The 27897-nt window shown below is 39.7% G+C and overlaps 1 protein-coding gene and 1 non-coding gene across 4 annotated transcripts; one reads left to right on the top strand and one right to left on the bottom strand.

The window, feature by feature from the left end:
• Positions 1 to 525: 525 nt before the first annotated feature.
• Lbr (lamin B receptor) lies at positions 526 to 27897 on the bottom strand. 3 transcript variants are annotated; one of them, XM_047521345.1, is made up of 16 exons: positions 27758 to 27844; positions 25138 to 25201; positions 24549 to 24694; positions 23508 to 23686; positions 21673 to 21912; positions 18750 to 18833; positions 18315 to 18507; positions 16836 to 17032; positions 14948 to 15002; positions 9567 to 9758; positions 8746 to 8849; positions 7875 to 8000; positions 4844 to 5012; positions 3297 to 3377; positions 3076 to 3198; positions 526 to 2528 (listed from the first exon to the last, which is right to left on the bottom strand). In XM_047521345.1, exons 4-16 carry the CDS (start codon positions 23670 to 23672, stop codon positions 2368 to 2370), a joined length of 1890 nt encoding a protein of 629 aa, XP_047377301.1. In that variant the 5' UTR covers positions 23673 to 23686; positions 24549 to 24694; positions 25138 to 25201; positions 27758 to 27844; the 3' UTR covers positions 526 to 2367. The 3 variants fall into 3 exon arrangements, with proteins under 3 accessions (XP_047377301.1, XP_047377300.1, XP_047377299.1); XM_047521344.1 differs by having other exon boundaries at positions 24549 to 25201; positions 27758 to 27851; XM_047521343.1 differs by lacking the exons at positions 24549 to 24694; positions 25138 to 25201 and having other exon boundaries at positions 27758 to 27897.
• On the top strand, positions 12280 to 12352 carry Trnaa-agc (transfer RNA alanine (anticodon AGC)). Its single transcript has one exon. It is a non-coding gene; the product is annotated as a tRNA-Ala (tRNA).

Below are 27897 nucleotides of genomic sequence, written 5' to 3'. Positions count from 1 at the left end.
ATCATTTTTAATCGGTGCATATTCTGACACACCTTCTGCCACCTTATGTGATGCCAAGAGGAGGAATGGAGAACTGAAGCCATCTGATCTCATCACTGGGCTCAGTCTGAGTGCTGCTTCATCAGCTGGAAACCCAAATGGGCATCGGGCACTGTCTGCAGAGATGAATGCCTTATAGTATGTACTGTCTAAATAAACACAAATGCCTCTATGATTAATAGCTATTTATTTGGACGTATAATTGAATATACAATAGTTTTTAGCATTTCTCAAACTGCAATTCCTAAATACACAACCATTTTCTGGGAGTTGCCTGCCCCCTCACCACTATCCTGTCAAGTTCCAACAATGTGACAGCTTCAATATAAACAGCAGCTGGTGAAGGGAGCCAGTTTGCCATTTGGATTCCCAGTGGTCCATGAAGGTCCCAGACGAATGATCCTCCAAAACGCAGGGGGTGAGGATGGTGAGTTTTGGTGCCAATAATCCCAACGTTGAAGGCAAAAAAGAAATGAGGCTCCAAAGTGATCAAAGCAACATTTTTATTTTCAACTTTATTTCCAACTTAAAACTTCATTATAAAGCTTGTCAAACATGTCAACAGCAAAATTAAACCAAATCGTAGCTGATTCCAAGCACTGCAGCACCATGCTGATAACAAACTCTTCATTACCAGGGAAAGAACTGAATGTCCTCCATCCTCCCGCAAAGCCTCCTTGTGAATCCAGCCCAGAACCTGCTAGAACATCACTTTCCAATACCAGAAGAAAAGCATTAACTTAAAAAAAAAAAAGGCAACAAAAATCTGCTTGCATACATCAGTACTGATAAAACACTGACAATTTCACCAAAGCAATGTTTAAACATTACAGGATGCAGAATGTTAGAGCAAACCAACTCCATGATCACATTAACATAAGCTAGGTTTTAGACACTTCCAATTGCAGGGCAGGATGAACACTGCATATCTAAATGGCTCATATATAAAATGTAGAGTTAAAACCCAAACATACACTATGAGTATCACATTTCTCTATGTTTAAGATACTGAGAACAATTAGTTTTGAATACAAAAGTTTAGTGAATTTGCTACTGTTCCATTATAGGACAATTAATGAGACTACATCAACTCCACTAGAACTTAAAAACTAAGGTTCCTTTATGCACAGCTATTAAAAGATGCAATTTTAAGTTAACCCCTTGTTTTCAAATAGCACTCCTTTATAGGGAGCAAGGTTTTGTAGACATAAAGGACACACAAAATACAGCATAAACTGCATGAGCTGAACAGTAGCAAAATCACTGTTGAATTTAAATGAATAGTAGCAAAAACACTTGAATTTAAAAAGTCAAAAAAATATATAAAAATAGTAGCCTGAAATGGCAAATTTTCAAACACCAATGTTTGTAAAAAAAGTTTAAATAGTGATGTTACTCCAAAAATATATATTTATTCTATTTTTTTCTATTTGTAAGAGTTTATAAAGGCAAACACACACCTGCAATTGAGGTAGCAAAGCCAAATTCACAAACTTTGGATTAAGAAAAAATACCTTTCCTATGTTTTAACAGCATCTTCTATACAATATTAAATGAATTCTAATTGCTTCAAAAATTTTAATTCACATGTATTATTTTACAAAACTTAATTTAAAATACTGAAAATGTTTTTGTTAAAAAGCTACTTTAGTCCTGACAATTATCTCACATTCAAAATACTGTACAGAAAAATCTGAAGTCACCATATATTACATAAAAATAAGCTATGTATGTACATCTTAAAATGCAGTTTTAGAAGTCGAGGTTAAGCCCACTGCTACCAATGGCCGTCCTTAAACAGGGTCTGCTCATAACCTGCTGTCACTCTCCACTACAGCGATTCTAGATTCTACTTTCAAATCACGTAACTGGTAAATGATTTAAAGAGAAACAAATGAAATTCTGTTTTCTTAATGCAATGAAACATAAATGTATTCTAAATGTAACAGTGTTTTCACTTAAGAAAAACCAACTGGCAAAAGGGAAAAAAAAATCAAAATTTGGAATCAAAAACTATAAATATCAACAGTATCCTTTTTCAGTGCATTTATAAGACTGGTTTTTATTTTCCAAATTTTTAAGGATTGAAAATTTCCTATTAAGAACAAATTCCAACATGTTTATCTGTATAGTTCCTGACATTAATTGTTATTAACTTAATAAAAATACACATGGCTACATTAAAAGACATACTACTTGGCTCTGGAGTCCTGACTCAAAACATACAGATCCTGTCAGTGCAATGAGAGTTCATTTTGGATTTTTTTCCCCTTGTTTTGGCAGATGGCAGCCTAAACAACGGGCGCATTTCTAATCACCAGAACAGAATCAGTAAATGTACGGGAAGATGCGGTAGGGCACGCGCTGGCAGTACTTCTCCCACGCCACGCCGTACTTCTTCTTACACTGGTGCTCATCCCGCGCTTCTCGGTGGATGAGCAACATGGTGAAGTAAATCACGTAGAAATAAGGCAGGATATGATTAAAACCTGTGGGAAGTAATGGTCAACAGCATTGGACATTTTTATTTTCACTACCCTGTAGTTTTTCCTGCCTTTCCTCAAATTCTCTAAGAACCAGAGTTTTCCAGAATATATGCACTCTGCTTAGGGAAAAAAAAAAAAAAAATCAGACACATTTTAAAACTCAGAATTTTATTTTTAGAAGTTCAAAGTAAAACTTCAGGCTCTGTGAACCCCAATTCCCCTCAGAAGCTGGATAAGTAAGTTGTTGCACAGATAATAGAACAGATGGGCTGGGGTTGTAGCTCAGTTGGCAGAGCACTAGCGCTCTCCTCACATGTGTGAGGCACTGGGTTCAATTCTCAGCACTGCATATAAATGAATGAATAAAATAAAGGTCCATCAACAATTTAAAAAAATTTTAAAAGTTAAAAAAACAGAACAGAGCTCAGGTGGAGCTCAGCTGAGGCAATCCCAACCCACCACCACCAACAGAAGGCTCACACTGACCCTGCCCACTCTGTCCCCCCACCCAAAGATACACACACATCTTTCGGTGGGCCGCAGTGCTTACCACAAGGGAGGGACCATGCCAGGGCCATGATGAGATCACCCAAGTAATTGGGGTGGCGAACAAAGCCCCACCATCCAGAAACTAGAAGATTTTTTCCCGTAGAAGTATGAATGGTTTTTAAATCTATATTAAAAACAAAAATACATTTTTAATGATCTCTAAAAAAAGAGAGATGAAAAAATCATTTAATATGCATCATACAAATATAAACTAATACTTACGTGCAAGCTTTGGATTAGTGGGATTTTTCCGGAATGCATTCTTCTGAGAATTTGCACATCGGAAGATTACATATCCACAAACTATATAATTTAAAAAAATTTTGCTGTTAATTTAGATAAAACCTAGTACATAAAATTATCTGAAATTTCTCTCAAAAATTATTTCAGGGCTCTGAGGAAATGTCCAAAGCAGAAAACATTCTGATTTTTCAAAAACTCTCAAGCCCGTAATGTCAAAAAGTAACTCTTCTGAAATCTCTCTCCTATCACATACCTTAAAGGCAAAATGCAGTCACATCCCCAAACAAAATAAAATCTAAGACAGCCCACATTACAATAAAATCAGTACTAAAGTTTGGTGTAATCATAATTACATGCTATCTCATCTGTTAGTTATGATACCTACTGGCCACAGCATGAACACTTCATTAATAAAACACTAGCTTAAAACCAGTACTACCTTAAATTTATGTGGAATCCCACTGCAAACCTACAAGTTAAATTTCAAACTGTCAACACCAACAGGCTCGACATATCTATTACACTGTCAGTTCTGAATAGAAAGACATCTATAAAATCTGTAAAATACACAATACTACTTTGAATAACACACAGGCACTCTTGACAAAGATAACCAAGTCCATGGTAAACTGAATCTTTTTTTTTTTTTTATTTTCTCATACTAGTGTTTGAACCCCGGGGCACTTAACCACTAAACCACATCCCCAGTCCTTTTTGTATTCTATTTAGAGACAGGTGTTATAATAGGTGTGTGCCACCATGCCCAGCAAAACTAAATCTTAATTTTCAACAACTTAGATGTCTTCTTTTACCATGGACACTAATTAGGATAGCAAAACTAGCTATAGTTGGAATGAAGTCCAATGCTTATCTTGCCCAACCTCTGGTGAAGAAGTTTAATGACAAAGGACTAGAGAAAATCCACTGTGAAGTGAAATCCATGACTGGGCATGGCGGAGCTCAGTCAAAACCAAATGGACCTCTCACTTCCCAAACTCACTTCCCTGTCCCCACCACTCAGCCTGCTGCTGTATCTCCCCATTCCATTTTTCAACCATTGATCCTAAGATCAAAAACCCCAGCCTCCAACAAGTGCATGCAAACATGCCAGAGCTCCCGCTGGCCCTCTGTACCTTAAACTTCAAGACCCGCACTGATGCTCAACCCACATGCCTCAGGCCACAGTAGGTCTTATTTCTCCTGTCAGAACACTCTGTAAGCTCTAGGAAGGCAAAACCAATCCACCCGTTTTTAAGCTGACTACTCAAAAAAGCAGGCACTCCATGGGGGGGGAAAAAATGACTAAAACAAACTTATTTTTTTAATTTTACTTTGTTTAAAAATCATGTTTAGAGACCTACTGAAGAACAGACACATGAAGCATCCACTGTCTGTACAAGATGCAGAATCTTTTTATTACTCATCCATCACAAATCACTTCAAACCTGAGCTAATCATGACCATTTAAAATGGCGTGCTACAACAGACTTGGTACAGAGCACACAGAAGCTGAGCTTAATACTCACGTTTCAGAGCGATAATTAGAGCAGCTACAGGCCAGGACACCTCATAAGGATGAGTGACCAAGTAAAAGGCTTGGAAGCTGTAGATAAATGGAACCCACACCAAATCTCCAAAGGCCAACATGAAGCCAAACCCATCGTGGATGATGTCCATGGTTGTCAACAGGGCTTCCTGGAAGGACACAGACAGGGGAAAGAAAGAGAAAGCTTCTGAGTTTAAAGTATTCAAATAATGTGCTATTACAGTCAAATATAGAAGGGCTGTGGGAGGGCACACCAACCCAAATTTTGTTAAAAGGCAGGGAGCCCCGGCTTCCTGGCCTGCAGCCCAGGTCCACAGCCCTGCAGCAGCAGACCCCAAAGGGCCCTCCCTCTGCCTCCACCTCCTCCAACCTCAGCACCCCTGCAGCCTTCCTCACTCCACTCCTCACGTGCCACTGTTACTCTACTTGTCCAGTCTCTTTCCACCAAACTATAACCCTCCAAAAAAGGGGACCATATGTTTTCATCTTTATCACCCAAGCACTGTAAGGAGAAAAGTGTTCAAAACGTGTCTGAAGAAGGAATAATAAAACCGCCAGCTCCCTTTGTTCCAATCTAAGTTCTGATCATCCACTGGCTTTTCTTCCCTTCCTTCCTCCCTACCCCCCTTCTTTTCACTACTCGGGGCTGAACTCAGGAGCATTCTACACTGCACTACATCCCCAACCCTTTTTCATTCTGAGAAAGGATCTCACTAAATTGCCAAGGTTGGTCTCAAGTTCGCAATCCTCCTGCCGCACCCTCCCAAGCAGCCCACACCATCTGGCTTTTTCTATGCATTTTCCACAGAAGAAAATAAGCTACCTGGCAACATGGTCAACTGCTTCACTTCTAGTTAATTGACAAAAGTGCAATCCGCTCTGGAGGGCTGTCCAGCATGAGCATATTGCTGGAGCCAGATTGCCTTTGGAACCTGGACCCACGCAATCCAGACACCTCCAAGGTCCAGCTTGGCCTGAGGAGACCTCTAAACTACATCAGTGCATGCTCCTGATGTAAAGATTAGTTAGTGTAAGCTCTGTTGAAGGATCTGGGTTCTAGTTTAAAGAAAAAGAGTGATATCTCAAGAGTTTTTTTTTTTGTCCCTAGAAAGAATGTAAAAAGGTAGTGGAACCCAAGTATAGATACGACAAAATCTAGGGCCCTGGGCTCACACACTTGCCTGAGCAGAGTGTCACCTTCTTACGCCCATCAACCCTCAAGACCTGGGATCTGATTTCCTGGCACAAAACAGGATAGAGGCGATTAGTTTAAAAAGGGACCAGACAAAAGCAGATGTGGAAAACAGCCAGGGCCCATGGGGGTAGAAATGAGAAGGGCCAAAGCATGAGCACCTGGTGCCAGGTGGGCAGGACCCTCAAGGCCACCCGGCCTGGAGCCTCAGGGCAATCCCAAGACAGGCTCCTCCCATCATGTATATTAAATTGGCATTCTCTGTTGTTGTGAGGCAGTTTCATACTGAGAAATTTATATCAACTGACCTTTCAAGAAAGTTAGTAAGCCTCTGCTAATTACCTATGGCTGAAGAAAGTCATAGAATCAAGTTCCTTCCTGGAGAAGCTTGGCATCCAGCTGAGAGAGAAGATACACAACAAACAACTTCCCAGCCCAAACCCCGCCCTCAGGCTCTGTTAATGTTGCCTTTAGAGTTTTGCCTTAAGATGCAAAAGGTTTCCATATCTACCACAAAACAGAAAGCTAGAAAGAAGAAACTACAAGGAATCACTGCTGACAAGCAAACAAAAAAAGCCTGAGCAAAAATGAACTATCATTTGTGAAAAGTAATGTCTAAGCACCTTAGGAGCTATTACATAACAGCAGACAGAACACCCAAACTGGCAATACCAAGAGTCACTCTTGAATTTCAAAAGCACATTTTATTTGGGGTAGATTTGAAATTCATGCTAAAGGACTTCAGTATCAAAGGCCATCACCTCCTTCACAGCGTACAAAGCTCTGGGCAGAGTCTAGCTGAATGGGCGGGAGCAGGGGGAGTCCGGCAAGAGCCTCTACCAGGAGTTAACACCTCCTAAAGAACAGGAGCATCACTGCAATACCAATACCAAACTTTCAAAGTCACTCTGATTTTGCATGGAAAGCCAAAATTAAATATCAGCCTCAGGAAGGGGGTGAGAAAGGGGGAAAGTGCTGACTCCAAAAGAGAGGGAACTTCTCTTCAAAATGTCAGCTCAATGTCATAAAAATTTGTTTTGGAACAAAACAATGTAGACTTGCCAATTTTGTTTTTAAAACTGAAAGAAAACTTGACTTACTACAATGTGGAAGATGATTGCAAAGATACCAGTAAATATGATAAAATACATCTAACATAGGACTGAGGAAGAAATGCTTTCTAAAAGGAATATGTTCAGTTGAGCCAGAGAAGACTAGCAAAACATTTACCAGTCTCCACGCCACAGAAATCACTGATGGTCTATCAATTATGAGAATGGTCACAAGTTGGAAACAACTTTTGAAATAAAGCTGGTTTCCTCAATGTATCCTGATTTCTGATTTTATATCCATCTGGATAGAGCTAACACTTTTTATTTTGAAACATGAACAATATAATATTTCTCCCATTACTTAAGAAATAGCTTCCTTTTGACAATTCAAAAACTGTTCTAATTAAATATAACTAATTTTCATGTGATATAAAAATTAAATAAATTTTATTTATGTGAATGGGTCACCACTCACAAAAATGGAATCCAAGATCTAGCAATTTTAAACACTTAGAATATTGTTTTCAAATAAATAACTGCTGATATACATGCAAGCATGGCCAAATGCCTAGAAACCTGGCCTGGGCCAGTGCTCAGTGTGGCAGCTCCACGCCCTCCATGCAGTGGCACGTCACATCACCTCACAGCAAGCTGGAGGAGGCTGTATTCCCCTCTGTGTGTGAGCAGCCAAGACTCCCAGAGGTCTGATCATTCACCCACTGTCAAAGCCATCTGACTCCAAGGTCTGGGCTCTGAAAATTAATTACCTCGTTCCAGAGAGCGTCCACCACGTACAGAAGCTGGAAACTGTTAACCAAAATCATTGCCAAGGATGGAGAAGTACGCTTCTGTACTTTCATTTCAGCCAAAAGCATCACCAAGTTAATAACCACCTGAAATAAAAGAGAAGAATATCATCTCAAAGGACCTTCCCAGAGGTGCCAAGCTCTACACAGAGGAAGAAAGAACTTCCCAGCTTAGAAGCCCAGCAGATACCACCCTGACCATGTATCCTCTACTACAGACAAGGTATCAACACCAGGTCATCAACATTGGACACAATGCACTGAAGATGTGATGTCACTTCTTTGCTGTTCTTGCCAAAATGTATAACCTCACCTCAATCACGAGAAAATACTGGACTAACCCAAATAGAGGGACACTTTCAAAATAACCAAACTATTATTCTTCAAAAAAATTCTCTAATGAGAGACAAGCAAAGACTCAGCAACCACTAATGTTAATCTGCTGTTATGGATCATCATACTATGTCTGGGTCAGATGTTAACACTGTGAGAAGGGGGATGAAGGACACCAAGGGACCTCTTTATTTTTATAAGTTTGAAAGTTTGCCATTAGGTCAAAATTAGGCTTTTTTTTTTTTTTTAAAGGGGAAGGAAAATACATTTTTTTCTTACATTAATTCATCTACACTAACTTTCCTACATAAATGTAAACTGATACAATAAAAATTTTTAAAAATTACAAAAAGAAAACATTTTGTGTTAAACAGAATATGGAAAGCTATAATTATTCCTAAAAAAACACACTGCCCACTTCTTATTTTAAAATTATATTTCTTTCTAAATGCAAGATAAATTTGTATTATTGGAATAAAAAAAAAAAAAAAAGACATACCCATCCAATCAATCCAGGACGCAATTCACAAAAGTATTTGAGATCAAAAGTACCAATTCGAGGATTTAATTCACGGCCAATGAAGAAATCATAGACGGCATTTCCTGAGAAGGGAAAAGTCTTTACCCAAACTGTGTTCCAAACCCAGTCATGAGGCTTTATAATCTCACAGCCACCTATTATCCAGGGGTCCCAATTCATCTGCCTACAAGAACCTAGGAAAGTTCTGGTGGTAAAAGATGGGAGGAATCCACAGGGACTCAGGGAGCTAGGCCTCAGCAGAAGGGGCGCAGGCTACACCCTTTTGGAGGCCCAGGTGGCCAGATCTCCCCATTTTGAGAGAACTAAATAAAAATGCTTAGAAAATGTTTAGGTCAGAATCAACCAATCTGCAACACCTATTGTTTTGTTTTTTAAAAAGTATTGGGCTAGGGAGATAGCTCAGCTGGTAGCGTGCTTGCCTCGCAATCACAAGGCCCTGAGTTCGATCCCCAGTACCACACAAAAAAAAATAAATTAAATAAATAAATAAATAAATAAAAAGTATTAACTATTTTGGACAAAATATGTTATAAATTGTGATTCCCAAAAGTTTACAAAAATATTTACTGTCATCAAATAACTAAAGAAATAGAAAAGTATAAGAGAAAAAAATTAATTTTTCTTTAAATTTTTTTCATCTTTTCCCTCTTTTCCCATAGAACGAAATTAGAAGGAAAAAGGGGAGGAGAAAAAAAAAGTACTCTATCAACTCAAGTCTAGAAATGGCTGCAGAGGGTTCTGGGATACATTCATCTAACCCACCGCTCACCAGTACTCACCAGAATTGGCAGGCGACAGTTCATCCTTGGGTGCTTTCCAAGAGCGAACATAGAGATAAATACTCAAGATCACCGAAAAAACAGTGGCTGCAAGGGCAAACTGAAGAAAGTGATTGTACACGTAATAAAGCTCTACACCCCAGAAGAGAGCTGTTCCGATGACTGCAGATGTCAAGATAAACGCATAGAATCCTTTAAGAGAGAAAAAAAAAAAAAAAAAAGTGGAGTTGGGGGAGAGGTTTCCATTAACCCAGGCTCACAGGAGATTTATATCATTATAAAACAATGCAATGTTTTGGTTTTGGTTTTTGGGTTTATTTGGTTTGGTCTGGTTCAAAGACAGGGTCTCATTATTTTACCCAGACTGTCTGGAACTCCAGAACTCAAAAGATCCTCCCACCTCAGCCTCTGAATGCTGGGAAGTATGCACCCAGGCACCTGGCTAATGCAATGTTACCTGTTAAAAGTCTTACTTTCAAGATTCAGACTAAATTCACGCAAATACGCAAATAAGCAATATCTGAGGCATAATCCATAACTCTTGTACAATTTTTCAAATATTTTAGTATATGAATTCTTTTTCATTGAAAGCAATCATCATCTGCTTTTAATTAAGGGAAAGCTGAAGTTCATGGAAATTCACTGTTAAAAAACTAAAAAAGAATTTCAAAATGCACTTAATACAAACTCTCAACCCAAAGTCAGATGGTTCATTTTTTTGGCAGGGGCTGGGTAGGGTTTACCGGGGTTTGAGCTTAGGGGCACTCAACCACTGAGTCACATCCCCAGCCCTATTTTGTATTTTATTTAGAGACAGGGTCTCATTGTGTTGCTTAGTGACTTGCTATTGCTAAACTTGCGATCCTCCTGCCTCAGCCTCCGGAGCAGCAGATGGTTAATTATTAACAGAGCTTGGCCATGCACACATTTTAAAGTCTAATGCCATTACCAAATGGTAAGGTAATTTTAGTTGTGAAATTGTAAATATTTATACTTGAATTAACTTGTCAATAACGGTTTCCAAAGGTTTGTCATATTCTACCACCTAGAACATACATTCAAGACCCCACCCTCAGAATGCAATACAAAGGAGCCTCTGGCCAAGCTGGGGTGTGAGGACCCAGCAGGGACATTCACATGCACAGCCAGATTAGAATGCACCCTTGAGACTACAGGAACTAGTCCTGCTGCAGCTGACCCATAGAGATACACCGTGAACTATTTTGTCTTTTTGGCTGGAGAAATAGTTTTGCTTTTGAGTCATGTGCCTGAAAGCTAGGTCATCAAATTGGATAAACACTCAAAACACAGAAAAGAAGTTGTCCTTATTTATACTAGAATTCTAAGGTCAAAAGCTTTTGTAAAGTAAAAAAGTCATTTCTAATTTATTTACTATTTAAGTTCACATTAGTTTATTCCCAATAATAATTAACTTTACCTTTTAAAAACATTCATTCAACTCATAAAATTTATAAACATTAAAAGGAATGGTATCCAAGCACATTTGTGGCAGGAGGCACACACCTATAATCCCAGCAGCTCAGGAGGCTGAGGAAGGAGGGTTCAAAGCCAGCCTCAGCAACTTAGCAATGCCCTGAGCAACTGAGTGAGACCCTGTTTCTAAATAAAAATATAAAATGGTCTGGGGATGTGATTCAGTGGTTTTAAGCACCCCTGGGTTCAATCCCTTGTACAAAAAAAAAAAAAAAAAAAAAAGGAATGGTGGATTAGAGCAGTATTTTTTGCTCTCCAGTTATGTGGATTAAAAATAACTATTTGAAATTTCTTCAGTGGCAAATTTCATGAACAGAAATCTCTTAATACTGAGAATAACTAGAATTAATTCTTTTTTATTAGAGCATTATAGTTATACATAGTAGTTGGGTTCATTTTTTAAAAAGATACATGTATAGAAATATAATTTACTCCACTTCAGCCCTCTCTTCCTCCCCCCTTTCTCCCTATTTTCCTTCCTCTACTCTACTGACCTTCCTTTCTCTCCTTTATTGATTGGTGCTTTCTACATAAATGTGAATTTTGCTATAGTCATTCCACATTTCCTCCCCTTTCCCATCCCTCCTCCCTTCCTCTCAGTCTCCTCCCTATTTCTTTGTGATATCTGATCCCACTCCCTTTTTCCCTTATTTTACTCTAGCTTTGAGGAGTTGATTCTAAGGGATCAGGCAACGAGACCAGAACTCTGGCCCAGGTGCTGACTCCGGTCTCTGTGCAACATCCCTCTAAGGGAAGGAAACAAAAACAAAACAGCATTGCTTACAAGGAAATAAACTGTGTCCCAGAGAGGAAACCCACTGAACACTAATATTCAGAGACCTGATAGCAAAAAGTAAACCCATCTCTCTCCAGATCCCGCTTCACTAGCTTTGCACACGCAACCAGAGAGAAGAAAGGGGTGTGTCACAGATTCTAAAATTTGTTCCATCAGCAAGGAGTTTGGTGAAAGCAAATGAAAAGTCTCCACCATCAGCAAACAAGTTTTAAGCACCCACCAGCATCTGGCATGGAGCTAGAATAGATGCTTCACGTGGCATTAAAAGGCAGGCGACATCTAAAATATCTTTTTTTCCCTTTTAGAACCCAGTAAAGTGATTTCAGATAGAGTTGACGCTGAATACAACACTAAACAAAAAATATCTGAAGTTAGAAGAATAACTAGGATAAAAATACATTAAAACATATACAGATAAGGGCTGGAGGTATAGCTTAGTGGTAGAGCACTTGCCCAGCATGCAAGAGGCCTGGGGTTCAATCCCCAGTACCACACATACAAAAATACATGCACACACAGACAGTTCCTAAGATGGTTCGACTTACAATTTTTTTCAATTTGCCATAGTACAAAAGCAAAAAACATTCAGTAGACCGTATTTCCAATGTGGATCAATCCCCAGGCTAGTGGTGTGCTGTACAATATTCTCCTGAAAATTGAACTGAACTGTGGCCCTGAGCCAAAGCTCCCTGTCAGCCATGCATCCCAGGATGAACGACTGACAGGCAACAGTGGACTGTGTTACTAAGTTAGGATGTTAGGTAGATTCGCTGTATTAAATGCATTTTCTACTTCCACTATTTTCAACTTAAGATGGGTTTGTGAAAACATAACCACTTCTTAAGTAGAAGAGTATTTATAATGCAGTTCCCAAGAAAATAAAAACATTCCACTCAGTCTAGTAAAACAGAAACTCATTTAAGGATCACAACATAGATATATTTCTTAAAATAAAGTTAGTGGTACTTTATCAAGGTCTTCAAATGGCAAAGTTGGACTGATCCCCTCAGTACATACTCCTACACCATGGGCCGCACCTCGACCAACAGGGGGCGACATCTGCCCATTTCTCAGCTGCTAAGTGAGACCGCTTTATCCTGCCTTCCAGGAGCGCCCACTAGTGCCCACTCATCTTCTGGCACCAAGGGCACCACAGGGAATACAACCCCAGCCCACAAAGCTACATTCCAGTGTGGGGACCCCAAAGAACAGACAAATACACTGATGTGGGAAGGTAAACTGCCGAGAGAAGAAAATAGGGCAAGGAAGGGACCTGATGGCTTCTCTGAGCAGAGATGTAACTGAAGTAAAAAAGCAGCTATCAGACATTTGGGGGGAAAGTTTTCCAAGCAAAGGCACGAATTCAAAAGACAACCCAGACCCCAGCAGCTGGAGTCAAGTGAGCAAGGGCAGGAACAGCTCCTGGGGTGGGAGTGGCCAGGATGCCCCCGCCAGTGAAGGGCTTCTCTCAGGCCAAGGGAATGCGCAGATGGCGAAACCTAGACAAGCACGGCATTCTAAACAGTGACAGTGCTGTTAAGAAGATAAAGCCATACATTTTGTGTTGTGTGCATGTACAAATATGTAACAACAGAGTATAGCCGAAGCACAGTCCTGCGTGGACAGGTGATTTTTTTTTACTATAACTTGAGATGTACACTTGTCGGCCCTATCAAAAGTAAAACTGGAGGGTATAAAGGAAGGGTTCTTGTGTGGGAATGCATAATAATAATGTTCACAAAGGTGTCTAGAGTCACAGGTTTGTCCTGCGGCAATGTGAGCCTGATCTCTGACCTACAATCTTCCTAACCTCCTTCATAGATTAATTGAATCTGTTTCTCACTGATATCATTGAGTTACTGTCATATGATTCTCAGAGTCTGGCTGAAGTACTAATTGCTTTTGTGCTAATGATTTACCAAAAAAAAAAAAAAAAAAAAAAAAGTAATGCTCGTCATGTCTTGTTTACCGTTGTCTTAGCATGATCCCTGCCATAGGTATGCCTTGACCAACTGCCACCATGGACCTCTGGATTGCCCTGATGCTGAATACCATTACTGTCCATGCCCCAGCTGATAGACAACTAGGACTTTAGGTCACTTCCCCCAACTTTGTCCTCTCTCAGCAATAAGCAGCTTGGAGAATCATCACTCATTTTCCGTAATAAGGGAATGTAGAACTTGACAGTGGGAAAATAAAACATTGGTCCATTTTATGTTTTAAATATAGCCCTTTCTGCTCTGTCACTGTGACTTATTTACATTGCTTGTGGCTCAGGAGGCTGAGGCAGGAGGAGTCACAAGTTCAAAGCCAGCCTCAGCAACAGTGAGGTGCTAAACAATTCAGTGAGTGAGACTCTGCCTCTAAACAAAATACAAAATAGGACTGGAGATATGGCTCAGTGGTCAAGTGCCCCTGAGTTCAATCCCTGGGACCCCCCCAAGAAAAAAAAAAAAAAAAGGACATGTTTCTCTCGCTTCTCCTCCTCCTTAATCTCAGGGCAAACAAAAATACCTTTCTTTCTTTCTTCCCCATCCTAGGCAGAGTTATCTGTCCCTGAGCACACACCCACCATAGGAATGAAGTAATTCAGATTTGGGAATGGCAACAGATTTCAGAAATGACTATGTCTCAAATTAACAAGTGAATTAGAACTCTGGACAGAGAACATGTAGAATATACATTGAATCACCTCTTTAAAAGCCCACTATTCTCCCTGATGGGTAGAGTCACAGCCTCTGGCACAGGAGTCCCCTGTGTTTTTCCTTTGCTAGCAAACAATAAAACTTCATTTTCCTTTTTCTCAAAAAAAAAAAAAAGTAACCACAAATCCCATCATTAGGTACAACTATAATACACCAATAAAAAAATGTGGAAAAAAAGAAAACCAGGTAACAGGAATGACTGAGATGGCTGTGTTACTTTTCACAGCATGAGTTTTATAATTTGGCTACAGGTATAAGTATTTTATTTGCATGTCCTTCAAAACTACTAAGAGATAATTTACTATTGATTAGTGTAATCAGCTATGACACTTTAAGAAGTGCAAGAGTTATCAATTCAACTTGTCATTAAAAAAAAAAAAAATCACCATTCAATCTATACTTGAGTCTTCTTCCATCAACAAGAGGGGTTCCTTCTGCAACCTGAAAAGAAAAAAATTTTAATTAAAAAGTACATTACCATCATTCCTATGTATTTTGACATAATCTTCTAATATAAATCATATATCTTCTAATATAAGTATATAGTCTTCTAATAGCTCTTAAATTTCATCATCCCTAAGAAAGAGGATATCTCTTAATAAGAAAATATAGTAATTTGTTGCAAAAATCTCAATGGCTAGTCCTTTCATGAAGCAATTCCACCTTCAGGAATTTATCTTAAATATAAATGGAATTAACAATGTCTCAGTGTATGGAGACCACTGCAACAGCCACCCTCCCCAAACCATCCCACGTACCAGGAGATGTAATGTGCTTAAAATACCTTTACATTTGATGAACCCTAGCTCAAGAACCTTCAAGAGCTTCCCACGACTTACAAAGCAGAGTACAATCCACTGTCTCACATTTGCAAGGTCCTTGCAATCAGGCTCTGCTCCACTCATTACTATGGACTGTGTGCTATCTGATACTATGCCTGCATAAACTCACTCACTTGTCTGCTGCATATACATATATGCCCATCCAGATAATAATGCCATATGATTCTCCATATGTCTAATAAGTGACTGTGAGCATGCTCCATGGACTGGAACCTTCTCACCTCTTTACCTGGCATTACCCACAGCATGCAGCACAGTGATTCCCACATGCAAAGTACTCATAAACATGACTTGAACTGGATGAGTGAAAAGTCTGCTTGCCTAAAGACAGTCACATTGTACCCCTCAAAGTAACTACTCAGAAATGTAGTGACTTTTAAACTGTGAAATACTAATATAGTATCATGTCCCTGTAGCTTTTCATTAGCTATCAAAGGGAACCCAGGAGGAAAAACACATACTGTCTGAGATCACAGCATTAGCCAAACCCCATCTGATAATTCAAATGGTCCTTATCTATTAAAGGTGTCTAGTAAACACTCTGTCAGGCCTTAGCCTGTGGAAAGATACACACACACACACACTTTTAGTCACTCTGATCAGTGTATGTGTATTATTTTAACCACTGAAACTGCCTTCCTTAATATCATCTAGTTCAAACTAGTCATTCCCTAAATTAATCTGAGTTTGACTGCAGAGCCTTACTAAAGGTTCACTGTCACAGAAACCCTTGCTAAGATGATAAAGTTAAGGTGAGAGCACACAGCATCCAGTCTGCAGCTCTACCTATCACTGGCACTCTCCACTCCTAACAACCGATCCTTTGGTTTACAGTTGGCAAACTTGCAAAGTCCTAAGAATAAGATCCTTAAATAAATTATTTATTGCTCAGGGAATCTCATGTTCCTTTAAATATATTTAAGTCAAAGAAGAAGAGAATGATAACATTTAGTAATGGGAACAAATTTAAAAGATACTTCATGAGTTTGAAAAGTACATAAAATGTTCTTGACAATGAATTTCTGAAAGGAATAGAAATTAGAAACATCTAATTTAAAAAAAAAAAGTAAAAGAGACTGAAGCCTACTGAGCTCAGCTGCCTGTCAATTAATGATTTAAAATACTACACCTGGAATGACATGTACTGCAGGTAATACTGTTTTCTGAGCTCCCTCTGCCAAGAGTCAGGCTAATTTGAAAAACAGCCTATTCTTTTTATTTGTTTGGAAAGTTACACAGGAAATTTCCATCAGATTTTTAAAGCTCCATTTAAGTTGCAAGTATTCTGGAGCACAAGGGTAACTAAGAAAGTTTTGATGATTATGTCCAACAACGGATTCCAACCTTAAAACTAGTATAAATTTGTTTAGTAAACATGAAAAAGAGATCTTGGAAAATCTCACCATATTATACTCTCCTAGCAAAAACTTACCTTCCCAATTGGCAATAGGTAGAACAGAGCTTGAGCAAAAAACCAGAGGAGGTAGACTCCACATACTCTGGTTTCCCATAAGTCATACAAATTTGGCAAAGGAGGTGGGAAATTCAGAAGACTGGGATCTTTCTGTTTACACATCAACAGCAAAAGGAAGAGGAAGACAGGCAGGCCAAGCATGATGAGGGTCACACCTGCAAATAATTAGCAAACATTAAAAGTTCAAATTTCAATCCAGTTTATTTATTTAGTTTAAATAAATGTAAACTGTAGTCATGGCACATGACTACAATCCAGTGGCTCAGGAGGCTGAGGCAGGAGGATCATAAGTTCAAAGCCAGCCCAGGCAATTTAGTGAGACCCTGTCTTAAAATAAAAAAAATAAATAGAGCTGGGGATGTAGTTCAGTGGTAAAGCACCCCTGGGTTCAATCCCCAGTACCTACCCCCCGACACACAAAAAAATAATCACTTGGGCTTCTTTAACGTCTAAAATCAATTCGTAACATACCATCAGAAACTCCTAACCTCTCCTAGTCACCTCCAACAGGCAAGCAACCACTGGCATCAGAGCAGTAAAAGAGTAAAAAGTTAAATTCCAACTCAGAAATTTAAGCTCTGAAACATTTAACCTCCAGAGACTCTAGGAGCAAGAGTATTAAAACACCAGCAAACTTAAGATCAGAACATCTAAAAATGTTCAGTTTGATCTTAAAAAAAAAAACTGATATCCCTAAATTTGAAAACTAAAATACTGTTACATTCATACATTTGTGAAATGTGTGCACAGATTTTAAGTGATGCTGGACACTACCTCTAAGAGACCAGCTAGCCAAGGGTTATAACTTACAAAATATAAAGCAACTGCATGAAGAACTTTAAATGATTTAGTTGAGAAGTATTTTCTTTTATTAGCTCATAAAATGTCATCCGTTCCATCTACGTAATAACCCCCCGGCTCTGCACACTTTAAATCTCTGACCTTTATACTGAACCTGTCTAGCAGGTAGGGTAGAACCATGACCCCATTTCATGTGTGCACCTTGTTCCCACAGCTCCTGCCAAAGTCAAGCCCTGCCATCTCCAGTCTGAGTATCAGGAGCTCTCTGTCCCTAATCCATCATCATCACCCTTCCTATACACAGTTCTCAAGTCAACTTCCTTTATCACTTCTTTATACTTCTTTGCTTGAAATCTACCAATGGACAGACACTGCTGAGAATTTTGATACAGCCACACCAACACCCTTTCTATTTCATTATCACACCCCGCCCCCCGCCGGGCCCCGCCACTGCCAATGCGCCTAACTTAGGCCTTTGCACTGCTGTTCCTTCTTTGGAAGGTTCTTGCCCAGCCCCACCACCTCGCTCATTCTCCCACCTGCAGAATTCTTCAGAGAGAAGCCTTTCCAGTGCACCTTACAGCAACCACCACTCGCCCACTGGCTGCCCTCCCTAAACCCAGTGCTGATGCCTACCAGGTACTCCTCCAAACTCCAAGTCCTTCCTCAGTGGGGTAGTCACTTCAAAGGTTCTCAGTGATGTGGGTTCCTTTGTAACAAGCTTTCCTTCCTTAGAATCTATTTCTTTTAATTTGATCTCTTCTCTTCTTGGACGAAGACTATACTCTGTTGATATATAGCTACCATCTTGTGACAAAATGAATCTTTCCTAATTAAAAAATAAAAAGTATTAAATATCTATAGTGAGCAATGACCACAAATTCTACTACATTAACCAATTCAGCATTTCAATACAGCTACATTGAATAAATTTGTTAACATATATTCATTTTTCATTTAGGAACTGTTAGGACAGAGAATAAAATATTATGATTCCCAATATTCTTCTGCAGGGAAAGTCACTTGAACAAAGAAAAAAATTACCCAGGATGAAGGGGAAGGTTTTCATACCTGTGTGTTTTTGCGAGGTATCTCATTCCTCTCAGTGTGTTCGGGCTCCCCGTTGTATATGCTGATGCTGTTTCCAAATGGCTTCTACATTGAATATAAAATATTTTAATCAAAAGAACTGGGACTTATTAAAAGAAACATGATGGTAAACAACAAATTACTGTTGAAAAATCAAGTAATAAAACAAGTCAAAGGCTTGTTTCTAAATCTAGAGAATTTCGGCCTCCTTTTGTTAAAAAGGAAGAGGGATAAATTGATTAGAATTCCCCAATCTTCAATAAAGAACTCTACATAAGATCCTTCATCTTTCAAATGTAATTTGACTGAAAGTTAAAATTTCACTATCAGATACTCTAATATCTGTTTTGAGAGGCAAATAAAAGGAAAAAATGGTAAATTAGTTCGACTCAGTTTAAAAAATGAGGAAAAGATATTCACTGTCCCAAAATGGCCAATAATGGAAAATTAAGAAGAAGTGGATATAAACAATTACTAGTAACCTACATACTGACTATTTTCTGAATGTCAAGCTATCTGATATTTATTTAACTTTAAATTTTCCCTTCCTACATGTCCCTTTTCTCAATTCAGCCTCTTAATTTATTATCAGATAAACAGGCAATGTAATTTAGTTTGGAGAATTTTTCAGGCAATGTGCAGCTAAAATCTGTGACTCTACTCCTCTATAAGTCACTAACAAACTAATATACTAATAAGCCAAAAAAAAAAATTTAAAATCCAAGTATATCTATCTTCTGGAAGGTCAGCTGGCAAAGGACAGTCTTAATACAATACCAACTTCTTCCTGAGCAATGATAACATTCACTACATACTTAAATTAACTAAAGTACTAAAGTGCCCCGGAGTCACTTAGCAGCAAAGGAAATCGCTTAAAAGTTACTCTCAATTTCCCAGTTTTTCAAAGACGCAACATACAATCTATAGTAACCACAAATGTAACACTGTAACACAACTAGTCTAACTCTAAACCCTGCTGACTGCAAATTAATTCTCTTAATTAAATGAAAAGATTCATGGAGATAGGACACACAACACAATTAGGCAAATTATTGCAAAAGGTCACAATCAGGTACCAAAAAGAATAATCATAATATGATGTTCAAAGCTGCAAGAAGCCCAGGTAGGGTCCTGCGCGAGCGCGCGCGCGCGCACACACACACACACACACACACACACTAGGTCAGGGCTTGACTGGTGAGGAGCTCTACTGGTGGGTGTGGCTCTTATGCCACTGGACTAGAAAATTACACTGCAAAAGTGGAAGTCCCTAAATATTAAAAATGAAAGTGTAACAAAAAACAGTGTGCAGCAACCAGATGTTCCCTACCCTGACTAGGCTGGTAACGAGAGCCCCTAAGATCCAGAATGTTCAAACTCACTAGTAATAGCAAAAGCAACTCAGAACAGTGAGTGGAAAATCTTTGGCAATTACATTGGGGTATGTGTGTGTGTATAAAATATATGAAAAATAGGCGTTCATACACTACTGATACTGGTATGAACTACCTTGAAGCAATCTGGCAATAGTATTAAAAAGCCTAAAATCTGCATTAAACAGCTGACCTAATAATATCACTTCTAAGAATTTACCCTAAGTAGGTAATCAAATATAAAAATATATATAAAAATACTTGTTTATAATAGTGAAGATTTAGAAGGAAAAATACTAAACAGCAATCAAAAAAGAAGCTGAATGCCAGGCACGCTGGTGCACACCTATAATCCTAGTAGCTCACGAGGCTGAGTAAGGGGGACCCCAAGTTCAAAGCCAGCCTCAGTAACTTAGCAAGGCCCTAAGCAACTTAGAGAGACCCTGTATCAAAATAAAAAGTAAAAAGGGCTGGGGATGTGGCTCAGTGGTTAAGGGGCCCTGGGTTTAATTCCTGATACAAAAAAAAAAAAAAAAAAGTGCAAAAAAATGCTGATCCTAAAAATTACATTGCATCTGTATTATTTATAGTATATCCACACTGTATCATACAAACAAAATGCTGTGGAAAAATATGCCATAGGATTACTATTAGTATTTTAGAATTTTAAAAATCTGACTATAAAAAAGTATGGATATAGTCCAGTTTTTTAAGGTTATTAAAAGTCTATGTATCTTACAGTGAAAAGAGGTAATATTAAGTGAACGGAATGTAAGAGAACTTTAACTCTTTTTACTCAAAATATTTTCTACTTGGTCTATCAACTAAAATATTTATTGTACAAGGTCTACAAGCTCCACACACCCTGATATTTCCAAAAACACACTCTGAAAGTTATTCCATTGAAAGTGATCATCTCTGAATAGGAAAAATGGTCATATATAATGATGCTGAGAGAGCAAGAAGATGCCTCTAGAACATATGGTTTTGTCTCATCATTTCACACATGAACTAGTACTATAAAAGTGTATTGAATTTTGGTCAGGTGTGGTAGAGCACGCCTGTAATCCTAGCGACTTGGGAAGCTGAGGCAGGAGGATAGAAAACCAGCCTCAGCAATTTAGCAAGGCCTTAAGCAACTTAGCAAAACCCTGTCTCGAAATGTAAAATCAAAAGGGCTGGAGATGCAGCTCAGTGGTTTAGTGCCTCTGGGTTCAATCCACAGTACAAAAAAAAAAAAAATTTTTTTGAGAGTTAACCCACAAATTTAAGAATTATTTTTTTAAAGACCATAATATCAAATAGCATTTCTTACAACCTAAGAACATTCTTTTTTTTTAATATTTGAAAGAACTATATTTTCTATTTCAAACACTTGTTTTCTAGGTAATCTTCCAAAGTCATCACCTTAGATTTGATGTCTCACTAACATGTTAATATTATTAACTGCAAATAATCTGAGTAAACATTTACATAAAGGGAAGACAGGATTTTGGACCAATGACATAATGTGTAAGTACAAAGAAAAGTACCAATACGAGTGGAGTCAATTTTACTTCCAAAATTTCCCTCCTTGTTTCCTTAATGTCAGGCTGGTGGGAAGCAGAGGCGGATCTTCGGGAACTCTTCAGTGTTCGCCCAGGGGATCTGGAGCGCGACCTTGACCTACTGCCTCGGCTGCCTCGGCTACCCCGGCTCCCCCGGCTCCCACGGCGTCTGGAGGGAGAACTGGAAGTTGAGCCGCTTTTCCTTTGCTTAAAGGATGTTAAAGGCTAGAGGGAAAGAAGGCAGCAAAGAGCTTACCACAAATCATAATAAAGACAGTCAAACCAGAAGAGGGCACCAAAGGCCATTGAAGGCTACCATTAATGTTAAAGCCACCATGGGAGATCATAGGATCTGAGAAGCAATGGAATGAGGCCATGAAAAATGCAGCTCTTGAGACAAATGCAGCCTTTTCATCCTTTAACTGTTCTTTGAAGGCAGGTCCATGAACTGCAAGTTGTCTGCCCAATTAGCTGCATATATTCTCAATAACACATTCAAAAAAGGTTATAAATGACATTGATCAAAACTGGGATAAGGCAAAAGAAAGTAGCATACAACCAAAAAAATTAATACCACTTTCACTCTGAACAAAACACACAAGTAGATCTTGAGAATAAAGTACAAGTGTGGATTACTTGGCACTGTTTCACCCTGTACTAACCTACTCCAAATCACTTTTCATTACTCCTAAGGAAGGCAAGTTATGCTTCAGGCCAAATGCAAACCACTCATTCTTTTGTGTGCAGCCCTTATGCTAAGAATGGCTTTTACAGCTTTTAAAATTACTGCAAACAAAATTGAAATTTTTACACTACTATTTCCTAGTGTAAAAATTATCTGAAATTCAAATATTTGTGTCCGTAAATAAAATATTAGGACACAGTTACATCCTTTTCCTTCCACACTGCCTGAAGCTGCAGAAACTGCATAGCCTATTAAGCCTAAAATATTTACTACAGCAACAAAGTATGGTCCATAGGCCATTGGTCCAAACTATTTGTTACTGATCTGCAACAAGTACCAAAACAGACTAGATGTATAGAAATATTTATAGCATTCTGACAGTCACTTCATGTCTATGGAATCTAATAAAATTTGTAGTTTTTATTTTGTAATTTTTTTCCTAGTAATCTAGTTTTATGGCATCTAATATAAATATTTATACCCAATGGATCAGGTATTTTAAAACCCAAGTCCTCTCTAGATAGATGGAAAAGCCGTGGACCAGGGACCAGATTCAAATCTAATGAATATCACTTTCCTGATTACATCATCAGTGTTTAGGATGAAGTCCAAACCCCTGGAATGGAATATTAAAAATTCCTCCAGTCTGGCTCCTGCTTACCCCTCTTCTGTCCCCCAAATGCCACACCCTTCCGGCACGTGGGCACATGGGAATCCTGTTGCCGGCGGAGACTTTGGTATGCAGTCCTCTCTGCAGAAGCCATCTCTACATCATTTGAGTTTTTTGCATTTGTCCTTAGCACACAGCTTGGGTGTCACAGTATCAGAAAGCCTCCCATTAAACCTAGGACCGTTCCCTACCTTTCCGTATTTCACACCACCCATGGAAAACTCTAGCCTCAAAATGAATCAAACCCAGAGAAGGTCTATGTAAAGATCTGTCTTCCCCGGGAGACTGCAGCTTCTTGGAAACCAGGCCCTGTGCCTCATTCATACATTCCCAGAACCAAAAACAATATGCGACCCAAAGCAGGTGTTTGATCACGTGCCTCCCAACCATCAGGTAGACTACCCTGAACTCAGAAACCATACCTACAGTTATTCCCACTTACAGGTAAACCAAAGGAGCTCTTACCTTGATATCATTCTCTTTCAATTCAAGTTCAGTTCCATCTTTGTATTTGACAGTATAAAGCTGGGATTTGCCATCGTGGCTCAGAATTTCTACTTCATAATAAAGTGAACTCCCAGGCCACCGACCTCTTACCACTTCACCATCGGCAAATTTCCTACTTGGCATTTTCTAAAATTAGTCTGAACAATTTTAAAGAAAAAAAAAAAAAATGAGTCAATAGATACACTTATATTTGTCTTTTTTCATAGGTTGATCACTAAAATACAACTTTCCAGAATTGTTAGCTTGTCAAGATTTTAGGGCCAAGAAGGTCACCAAAGGAGAGAGTGTAACAACTCCTTACAGATGAGAAAATTGAGGCTTGGAGATAATTGTTTTGTCCTAGGACACAAAAATATGAGTGAAATGGAGGAACAACATAGAAGTTGTTCTTTTGGTTTTATTGTATCTCATCTGGAATCACTACATACAGGATGTCTTAGCCACTGTAATACATGTAACTAAGAATTAATAATGACAACACATAACAGGCACCAGATAGTTTTTACTATGCGAAATGCTACTCACCTAGAATCATCAAAAATTAGGGCATGATCTTACAAAGGAAAAATTTCCTGATCTGTGAGTTTGCATTATCTTTCAAAGGTTTTAAAAACACATGTAATTACATCTTTAATAAATGACCTTACTGAAAACAATAAACCATGAAATAGTCTGGGAAAAATCAAGGCTGTGCACTTAACATTACAATAACTCACCAACAGAAGAAAAATAATTCCAAATCTACAATGAAGAGTAAATTTGGGGGTTATTTTGTAAAGTTCAAATCTTAGAACTGACGACAAAATGCATAGCAAGTAACTGCACACCAATCTCCTACCTAGGCCAGCATGTACCTGGAATTTGTCCAAGTTCCTTTCTCTTCAGCCTACAGCAGACATCAACCCCAGTTAGAGCATTCTTTCCCACTACATCAAAACACCATCCGTTAAGTCTCATTTACACGTCAAGAAACCACAATCTTCAAGAACTGTCACTTACTTGAGGCCTTTTTGTCACTCTTTTTGAAATACCAATTGAGCGATGGGAGCTCCCAGATCCTAAGTAGCAATGTTTCTCCCTCCCGACTAGCAGATTCACATTTCCACATGATAAGACCAGTGCCTCTGATGGATCTCTACCACCAACTGAAGACAGAAAGAGAAATGTGTTCTCTCCCTCTTCATGTCACCAACTAAGCAATTCTCAATATATCATCCAAGCACATAAATATGTATTCCTCACTGTTTTCTGACAATAGCTAATTACCCAACAGTAACAACAACATTTAAGGACTTTTGAAGACTGGAATTATGGAGAAAGTTGCATTACCTTCCCCTTCTGAGAAAAAAATGCCTTTCCTAAGTACATTTCTTCATTGTTAATCACATGAGAAAAAATTTAACAAGCTTCACTTGTTTAGATAGACTGTCTCTAAATTGGTATATGAAAGAAAACACAAGTACTTATCTGGTGATTAGAGGATGTCAGTCAATTGGCACATTAAAGAGACTGCTTTCTTCCTAACACCTGAGATAGCATCACTGGGCTAATGAATAGGTTTGGGTTTGTAGAAGGGAGAAGAACCCACTTTAGGAATGAAGTCAGCTCTGGCTGAGGAGTCACCTGAAGGCCACTTGGAAAGGGGGAGGCACCTGTGCAGAGGAGGAGGGGTACAAAAAAGGAAGGTGATAACAGCAAGCTTTGCCAATTTCAACACAGAGTTCAGAACCTCCAAGTACAAAGAAAGAGGAAGGAAATGTACCCTCCTTCCTTCTTCTCTTGTGGCCCCTCCCTCCCGTCAAACCTCCTTTATTAGTAGTTCTCCTACATTGGTCAACCATGGTTGGAAAAGGGCAAGTATGTCTTTCTACATGAAGATGCCACTCATGTGTCAAGCAACACTTTATAAACTTTTCAAACAGGAGTCCTTCAAGACTTTGGCACTACCTGCATTTTTAAAAGGCCCTTGAACAGATTCTTTCTGCCCTTTCTGAAAAATTCATTCATTGGTATTCTTCCATTGCTTCTAGCATACACCACATTATCTGTACAATACTGAATACAGGTCAATGCCAAAAAGATTTTTCTGTTATCAATGAGATGAATATTTTTAGTTCAATTAGGATATCTGGAGGATATCTTTTGAGTCTGTAAGCTTAATTTAAAACAAAACAAAACAAAAAAATAGACTTAACAGGGCCGAGAATGTAGCTCAGGAGAGCTTGTGTTTACATGCACAAGGCCCTAGGTTCACCCCCATTATTACCCCCCCCCCAAAAAAAAGACCACCAAAGACTTAATAATTGAGAGCTGAGGCTTGACAGTGGTCTTTCCTATTGTGGTCAGGAAAACAAACAGAAGAAGCCAGCAGGATCTTTAAGAGATCATTTCTTTTCTATCAATTTCCAAAAGTTGAAGACAACAACATTATGTGTACCCACAAATGCACAAGATCTATACCCAAATGCCAAATGTGGGGGTATGATAAAATCACATCTTAATATAATCTCCTTTAAGAGTGAAATAACCAGAATAGGACACAAAAGCTCCAAGACACTATGGATCATTATGCACATGTACTTGTCATTATGCACTCACCTAACAAAGTCAAGATACACAGATACACAACGGAGGGTTTCAGCCAAATACATTTGCAAAAATTGTTTATTGAATGTGGTGTCCTCAATCTTCATAGACAAGAGAAACACTGGGGACCCTAACGCTTTTCTGTGTTAAGTCACATGCTTGCTAACTTCAGTGTCAACCGGCACTGGAATCACACATTTCAGTTCCAGCGTGTTACTTTTTATCAAGATGACAATTCTCTGCTGCTATTCTCTACTGATCAGTGTTACAAGGATCTCTGGTCATCTTTCCTTCACTTTTCCAAATCAATCTAAATGCAGCAGAAAAAAAGAAGTTCAAAGGAAGTTTGTCAACTCCCTTCAATACCTGAGCCCACTGCAGGCTTACTAGGCAAAACGCAAACAGGAACCCCTGGCCTTGCTCTATGTGGGTGTTAAACCATGCAACAGAAATGCCACCTTCCCTAAATAACGCAATCTTCCCTAAGTAATATGCAAAGGCAACTCATCCTTCCCTCCTATTCATTCTTTCCCCAACTCCCCAGACAATGCTCAGAAATTAAACTTAAACCGGACTTGATGCCCAGGCTAAATTAGGCGTCCTACTGCTCTTCTCTGTACAGTGTGTAACTACAGAGATACACGTGTTTATGTGCAGGGTCCAAAGGAGTCTGTCCATTCTGGCTTTGCCCAGGGGCAACGCCTCGCGCAGCAGGTGAGTGAGTACACTGGTTACAAGTTGAACCACTAAGTCGTTCACAGAGTGGTCCTGCCTAACTACTTTGTCCTTCCCCAAGGATGGCCAGACAGTGTGACTACTATTCAGACCTCCTAATCTCTTTGGTGAAGCTCCTGGAACAAGGCCCTCTACAATCAAGTGCTTACTAAGTGCCCCTTGAAGCCACTGAAAGTGCGAAGCCGGCTGTCACTATGAAAAGAACATGTTAAAAGCCTTAAAAACGTGAAAAACCAGGACCGTGCTTTAGCGGGAGCATGCCAATCTGCCTAAATGCCGGTTTTTCAGACTATCCGGAGGACAGAATTCAACACTTTCAAGGGAGGCACTATAACCCGCCTGAAGTCATCAAATCGTCCCGATCACAACCCTCCAAGCCAGTGACAACCAGCCCGAATCAAAGTCAACTTGCGCACCCCACTTTCCGGTCCTGCCGGGTCGCCGCGCCTTTCCTGCCTCCCGAGGGCCAGGAGCGCCAAGCACCCGCTTATCTGTCTTCAGACGCTCGCTAGGACCGGAGGACAGACGCGTCGGGGAGGGACAAAGGGTCCCACCAGCCCTCCCCGCCAACACCGTGTCACACCAACGCGCGCGTCCAACATGGAGGGAAACGTCCGCGATTTAAAACCCGCAGCACCATTTCCGCAGCCAGCCCCGTCTGGCCCGGCGGGGAGCTGCTGGAGCCTGGCCAGCCGTCGCCCCCACAGACTCAAAGACGGGCAGACAAGGAGGAGGCCAAGAGGCTAGGAAGGGAGGGAGGACGAGGCCGCCGAGCAGGCCCAGCACCCAGGGCCCCGGGACCGCCCGGGGTCTTAACCCGCGACCCCTCTGAGACCGCGCCGCGGGCAGCGACAAGCTGGGAGTGGGGCGCGGGTGGGGGCGCTCACCTGCGCCGGGCTCCGGCGGGAACACGAACCGCTCCGAGAGAGTCGCCGAGCAGCCACCCGGCGGCGGTTCCGCGCGCGCGACGCTGCCGGGTCGCGTTCTCGCGCCCCGCACTCCCGAGGCCCGGACGCGCGCCTCCCCC

Source organism: Sciurus carolinensis, chromosome 12 (assembly GCF_902686445.1).
Source record: "Sciurus carolinensis chromosome 12, mSciCar1.2, whole genome shotgun sequence".
Lineage (NCBI taxonomy): Eukaryota > Metazoa > Chordata > Mammalia > Rodentia > Sciuridae > Sciurus > Sciurus carolinensis.
Note: the sequence above shows the minus strand (reverse complement) of the source record. Positions and strands in the feature narration are given on the sequence as shown.

Excerpts from the sequence above, each read along its gene's own strand:
- Lbr (XM_047521343.1), bottom strand. The coding sequence starts at position 23,672 with ATGCCAAGTAGGAAATTTGCCGATGGTGAAGTGGTAAGAGGTCGGTGG. Across the intron at positions 8,001-8,745 it reads GTCCTGGATTGATTGGATGG|GTGGTTATTAACTTGGTGAT; the intron begins GTATGTCTTTTT and ends CTTTTATTTCAG. Across the intron at positions 5,013-7,874 it reads TGGACGCTCTCTGGAACGAG|GAAGCCCTGTTGACAACCAT; the intron begins GTAATTAATTTT and ends GTGTCCTTCCAG.